Genomic DNA, 7,174 nt, shown 5'->3' on the forward strand with positions numbered 1-7,174 from the left:
TCCACTCTGTCAGTGGTAGTGTCCACCCTGTCAGTGGTAGTGTCCACCCCAGTCAGTGCCAGTGGTACTGTCCACCCTGTCAGTGCCAGTGGTACTGTCCACCCTGTCAGTGGTACTTTCCACCCCTGTCAGTGCCAGTTGTACTCTTCCCCCAGGTACAGGTAAAGCTGTTTGTTCAGCGGAGCGTAGAAGTGTTGCATGGCCTTGAGCACACCTTGGTGCTTGACCCCCATCAACCGGCTGATGTTTTTGACGGGACCTTTGATGCACATGCTCCTCCAGAAGGTCAGGTTGTAACAGAAGGTCTCGCTGGCCCTGTCGTAGCGCAGGTTTTCAAACCGCGAGTGAACTTTAACCCCGAGAAACTTGTGCAGTTTTGTCATTTCGGTGTCGGGATTTTCAAAGAAACGGTTTTTCTCCATGATTAAAACCTGATCTCGAGGAAAAATGCGAAACAATTCTGAAATGTTTTGAAGGTATTTTCCAAAGTGGGCCAAGGTCAGGTAATCGAGAGTTTGATTCGCTTTGTTTATTATAACTTTGATTAAAGACTCGACGATATTTTTTTCGTCAAGAATGTTCCCTGGGTAGGCCGCCTCCGTTTGATGACGGTATAAAAAGTGAGTATGGTTGTCGAGCAGACGAGAGATGGGGTCGCAGAGAAACACGATGATTTTTAGGGATTCGTTGAAAGCCTTCAGTTTTTCCAAAACAGTCGTGTTGGTGACGTATGAGTAGCCTACGTCAATAGTCACGTGGTGATCTAAAGATGGCGGCATTTGGGAAAGATACCATCGTAATGACCTGTTGCCTGAAACAAATTTATGTTACAAATTTATAAAAAAAAAAAAATTCTAATTTAATTTGCGGTTAATTTTGAAAATGAACTATTTATGTGGTACAATTTTATGTTTATAAACTGAACACAATAATGTTTTAATATGCAAACAACATCATTCGTATAACCCGGCGATTAACGGTTCGGTATTTAGAATAACCACCTAGTAAACAGCGGTGGGATAACTCGTGTAGCAATTCTCTGGTCCCACTCAGTCATGATAGACAACTATCAACTGAGCTGTTTTTGTTAAAATAGATGAGTTACCGTTCCTGGTGCCCACATTTTAACTATGGTGCCTAGACATAATCTATGTTAATATGTATGCCTACAGTTAAATAAAACAGAGCCCTGTCGTTAATTCCCCACCCCCCGTAATAATTTGTTGTCGCCTCATCTAAAAACCATGTGAAATCTTTAGTATATGTAAGAGCAGAATGATGTAGTGATATAATGTGTTATTCTGCACGAAAAAACACAAATAGGCCTAAAATATTTTAGTATTATATTCTAAAGTTATTCGAAAAAAAAAAGTGCAGTGGCGTTTTAAATCGCAGAAGTCACCGTGATACTTTCGATAGAAAAAATCAGTCCTCAGATACCAAAATGTGCACATTCAGCAATTTTTGCTCTTCCAGCCGTATTGCACTGGCTACGTTACTGGTAATTATTCTGTACATCTGACACATTTAATCTACTACCCCCCCCCCTTCTCCCTCCCTATCGCCAATTATACGCACGTGCAAAGAACTGTTTTTAAATGTAGCTCCATTGTTATATTTATGTGCATGCATCTCTGTTGTTCGTGTTTACTACTTAACGTATGTGTGTACAGTAGCGACACAAGGCTGGGGTGCGATCCGCACCGGATGACCCGATTTAGAGGGTGACACCGATGATTTTTTTTTAAATCGTAAAATGTAATAAAAAACAAAAATTTTCTAGTTAAAATAATAAAGTAACTTTGGAGCAATGGCGTCGCTGTGTTGGGTGTCACTCTGTGAGACACCTCTTGGAAGGGATAGTGGGGTGACACCAAACCAAAAAAGGCAAAAAATTATTCAAGAGGGGTGACACACTCAGTAGCCACCCGACCAGTGTTTCTTTCAGGCATCCCTTACTTCAACCTGTGTCCGCTCCCCCCCCCCCCCAGGAAATTTAATCCGCTCCCCCCTCCCGAAAGTTTCAAGCCCACCCCCCCCCCCCCACCCCCGGAGAAAAAAGTCCGAAAGAAACACCGCACCCGAGCTAGAGACGCCACTGTACCGCCCTTTCCTTACTGTGGAAGTACTTCAGGTGCTTGAAGTTCAAGGCCACGTGTGGGTGCGCGGCCAGGGCAGACATGACGATGTTCCCGCCACAGTGGGAGAACCCCACGACCATGACCTTGGGCAGGTGTGGGTGGAGCCTCGGTGGACTGTCGCCATTTTGAAATGTCGCCACCGGAACGTCGTTAGAAAAACCTGAAATAGTCGCATTCAGTAATTGGTTGCATACAGTAAGTGGTCGCATACTGTAATTGGTCGCATACAGTAATTGGTCCATACAGTAATTGGTCCATACAGTAATTGGTAGCATACAGTAATTGGTCGCATACTGTGATTGGTCCATATAGTAATTGGTCGCATACAGTAATTGGTAGCATACAGTAATTGGTCCATACAGTAATTGGTCGCATACTGTGATTGGTCCATATAGTAATTGGTCGCATACAGTAATTGGTAGCATACAGTAATTGGTCCATACAGTAATTGGTCGCATACTGTGATTGGTAGCATACAGTAATTGTTCCATACAGTAATTGGTCCATATAGTAATTGGTCGCATACAGTAATTGGTCCATACAGTAATTGGTCGCATACAGTAATTGGTCCATATAGTAATTGGTCGCATACAGTAATTGGTCCATATAGTAATTGGTCGCATACAGTAATTGGTCCATACTGTAATTGGTCCATACGGTAATTGGTCGCACACTGTAATTGGTCGCTTACAGTAATTGGTCCATATAGTAATTGGTCCATACTGTAATTGGTCCATACTGTAATTGGTCCATACGGTAATTGGTCGCACACTGTAATTGGTCGCTTACAGTAATTGGTCGCATACAGTAATTGGTCGCATACTGTGATTGGTAGCATACAGTAATTGGTCCATACAGTAATTGGTCGCATACTGTGATTGGTCCATACTGTAATTGGTCCATACGGTAATTGGTCGCACACTGTAATTGGTCGCTTACAGTAATTGGTCGCATACAGTAATTTGTCCATACAGTAATTGGCCGCAAACTGTAAAAGGTCGCATACAGTAAAATAACTGTGACATGGAGATTCAGTTTTGGGTGAAGAGGGAGGGGCGGGGTATTTATCTGCAAAATAACTTTAGCACGAAAACAATATTTAGGGAGAGTACCCTACGTATTTTTTATAAACATCGTTTTTTTTTTCCAAAAAAAAAAACACCAAAAATGGAATATTATTTTTGTGAAGGTGGGTGGGGGAGGGGGTAGTCGAAAGAGTCTGAACAGTGACCTCAAGTTTGATTAGGGGGATCTTAATTCTTTATCACGATATCTCAAGAGGGGAGGGTAAACAGTAACACCGTGACTTCTTTAATGGACGAACCCCCCACCCCCACCCTTTTTATATTTTTTTTTCAGTAAACAAAAATTCATTTAATAAAATAAATATCGTGATATTGCGTCACAATGAACTTAACCCTCCACCTTTTTTTCTCCCACCAACTCACGCGCGATAACACTAATATACCAACAAACGTGAAACCCCTCTCACTATGCACGTGACGTCATTTATGAACGGCCATTAACGTCTGATCAGTATATCACGTGACTCTGTAGTTATCTAGGACAACCCAATTTTTCAGGGGAAATAATTCAATAATCACTGCTGCAACAATCGAAAGCGTATAAAGCTAACAGGGTCATAGATGGACGATGTTTTAATCAATATTTGAAATTTCGCTTCGCTGGCTTAAAGACCATCAAAGCTGATTTTTTTTAATTTACTGTTTTGATTATTGGAAAAAGGCAGTTTGCATTTTAATTAAAATCATAACTTTGTAACAAACTAAATAAATGGGCGTTGAGTCCCTTGGGTTAGTTGAGATATTGTTTAACCCTTACCTGATGTGTGGGAATGTTGAACCCTTACCTAATGTGTGGGAATGTTGAACCCCTTACTTGTTGTGTGGGAATGTTGAACCCTTACCTGGTTGTGGGAATGTTGAACCCCTTACCTCATGTGTGGGAATGTTGAACCCTTTCCTTATGTATGGGAATGTTGAACCCCTTGCCTGATGTTTGGGAATGATGAACCATTACCTTATATATGGGAATGATGAACCCTTACCTTATGTATGGGAATGTTGAACCCCTTGCCTGATGTGTGGGAATGTTCAATCCCCTACCTGTTAAACCCTGTACCTGGTTAACTTGTAGGCCTACCTGTTAAACACCTTGCCTAGGTCAGAAAACGTTGAACCCCCTACCTGATGTGAGGGAATGTTGAACCCCCTCCCTATTGAACCCCCTACCTGATGTGAATGTTGAACCCCCTACCCGTTGAACCCCCTACCTGATGTGAGAGAATGTTGAACCCCCTACCTGATGTGAGAGAATGTTGAACCCCCTACCTGATGTGAGAGAATGTTGAACCCCCTACCTGATGTGAGAGAATGTTGAACCCCCTACCTGATGTGAGAGAATGTTGAACCCCCTACCTGATGTGAGAGAATGTTGAACCCCCTACCTGATGTGAGAGAATGTTGAACCCCCTACTTGATGTGACAGAATGTTGAACCCCCTACCCGTTGAACCCCCTCCCCTACCTGATGTGAGAGAGTGGAGCTCTCTTTTCGACAACATCCTCCTGGGTATCAACATCCTGGATGTCTCGATAAACGTCACCATGACAACAAGCGCGCACACCGCAGCGAATGCGGTCAGCAGACGTTGATTGGACGGGATGACGTAAGAACGTCTGGGCGTGGTCAATCGACTGAAACATAACATGACATAAGTAGGCAAAAAACATAACACGACATAAGTAGGCAAAAAACATAACAGGAGTTAATAGACCAAACATAACACGATACGACATAATTAGACAAAACAAAACATAACTGGACATAAATTAGACATAACATAACACGACATAATTAGACAAAACAAAATATAACAGGATATAAATAGACATAACATAACACGAAGTAGTTAGACAAAACATAACACGACATAATTAGACATAACATAACATAACACGACATAATTAGACAAAACACAACACGACATAATAAGGCATAACATAACAAAACACGACATAATTAGACAAAACATAACACGACATAACTAGACAAAGCATAACACGACATAATTAGACAAAACAGAGCACGACATAATTAGAAATAAGTTAACAAAACATCACAGAACTTGATAAGAAAAAAGACAAAACATAAAAGGACTCGATAAGACAAAATGTAACAGGACTTAATGAGAACAAAATATCACAGAACTCGATGATACAAGATATAAGGGAACCCAAAAAGACAAAAAAAGACAACATATAACACATCCCAATAAGACAAAAGATAAAACATATCAGGACTTGATAAAAACATAAGAGGACCCGACCATGCCTTTCGGTCAAAAGACATGTCTATGTAGCTTTAACCCTAACACTTGAAACAAATTACATTCGCTAATACCCAAACGTTTTCAGCGGACCTTTAGACTTAGCAATACAGCCAGGTAGTTCTCAAAAAACAAAAATATAAGAAAAAATATTTTAGTTTCCCTGCCCTGAGACTAATCTTAGCCCCAGTCATTAGCCTAATTCTAATGATATTTTTAGCTCTAAGGGGTCATCCATAAATGACGTCACGCTTTTTTTTGACGATTTTTACCTCCCCCCCCCCCCTCCCCTCCGTCACACGTCGTCACAAAAAGTCAGACCCCCCCCTAAATTGACGTCACACCTCAACCTACAACCCCCCTCAAAATTGCAGTTGAATTTTTTTTAAACATCGATATTTTTCCAAAATCTTGTCTAAACTATTACAATTTATTAAAACAGTTATCTAAAACGCAAAATAACGTCTGAAATTCGTTCTCTAACATTGCTTTTTTATAATCCAAAAATGTGACGTCGCAACATCTGAACCCCTCCCCCTCATCATATTAAATAATGTTAAATTACGTTAGACTATGTTAATTTGTGTTGAACTTTGTTAAATTATGTTAAATTGTGTTAAATTATGTTTAACTATGTTAACCTATGATAAATTAAATTATGTTAAATTTTGTTAAACTATGTTAAATAAATGCTGAGTTAAAGAAGAAAGGACATAACTATGAGACGTGAATGTGTATGGGGGGGGGTCTTTGTGTGACCAATTTTTAACATGTGGTTGGTGTGGTTAAAATCTGTTAAAATAGCATATCGTCTATATTTATGGACGACACGCAAGGGCTACAAAAAGATTTTTTAACGGCTTTCATATCATGGTTGCTGAACCGAAAAGTCTCGAGTTCAAATCTCTGGGCAGATGATGCTCTATAGCCGGGGACAGTAACCTATCTAGGAACTCCAAAATCAAACAACTGCTGTCTTGCAGTTAGCTCTAAAAATCCAGAAAGAAAAGCAGGCTGAACTTGGAGTCAACGGGACACATGGAGTATAAGTATAACACGTCGCCACGTAATACCTACTTGTGCTGGAGGAGATTCCGTCCCTCATTACAATTAAGAACGAAGAAGAACGAAGAAGAAGAAAAATACTACTTTGTCCTAACGGCGTTTATTCAAGTACGCATAAGTCGTTAACAAACCTCTTTTAAAAAATAAAAATAAAAAAGACATTATAAAGCTTAAATTTAAGAAAACTTAATTTAAATAAAAATGACGTAAAAATTGCACTTACTTGTTGTTTCTGAATCCATGTTGAAGATCCGCTTGGGTCGCCATTTTAGATCAAACAAGATCGGACATCCTAATGGTTCACGTCTGCTTAGATCAATACGTCATGAAAGTGATTGGCGGGTTGTTGTTTCTTTATTATCTTCATCATCGTCTGCTGGTTGTTTAACTTGAAGTGGTTATAGGCCAGTTTAGTTACTGTAAATTTCAAACAAATGTAAGGACCTGGTCAGATTGAGCTTCTTTAAACATAGGTGGCACAACGTATGAGGGCATAATGGGGGTGGAGAGTAAAAAGGTTTTAATTTTTTCTAAAATATTAAATCGACACTCAGCAAAGATAATATAATTTTTTTTTTTTTTTTTTTTTGGTTTATCTTCTATCTATCAACTGGTTAATT

The 7,174-nt window shown here is 39.9% G+C and overlaps 1 protein-coding gene across 1 annotated transcript; it reads right to left on the minus strand.

Annotated features, from left to right (window-relative positions):
* Positions 1-118: 118 nt before the first annotated feature.
* LOC131953695 (heparan sulfate glucosamine 3-O-sulfotransferase 2) lies at positions 119-4,854 on the minus strand. Its single transcript, XM_059317005.1, has 3 exons — positions 4,688-4,854; positions 2,119-2,301; positions 119-811 (listed from the first exon to the last, which is right to left on the minus strand). The coding sequence occupies exons 1-3, from the start codon at positions 4,767-4,769 to the stop codon at positions 129-131; spliced, it is 948 nt and encodes a 315-aa protein (XP_059172988.1). The 5' UTR covers positions 4,770-4,854; the 3' UTR covers positions 119-128.
* Positions 4,855-7,174: the final 2,320 nt, after the last annotated feature.

Source organism: Physella acuta, unplaced genomic scaffold, assembly GCF_028476545.2.
Source record: "Physella acuta isolate Inbredline_101_S28 unplaced genomic scaffold, ASM2847654v3 ptg000939l, whole genome shotgun sequence".
Lineage (NCBI taxonomy): Eukaryota > Metazoa > Mollusca > Gastropoda > Physidae > Physella > Physella acuta.

Bases quoted from the DNA above. Each gene is read 5' to 3' on its own strand.
- LOC131953695 (XM_059317005.1), bottom strand. From the start codon at position 4,769: ATGGTGACGTTTATCGAGACATCCAGGATGTTGATACCCAGGAGGATG. The intron at 2,302-4,687 runs GTAGGGGAGGGG...CGACTATTTCAG, and splicing joins GCTCCACTCTCTCACATCAG to GTTTTTCTAACGACGTTCCG. The intron at 812-2,118 runs GTAAGGAAAGGG...AATTTGTTTCAG, and splicing joins GCACCTGAAGTACTTCCACA to GCAACAGGTCATTACGATGG.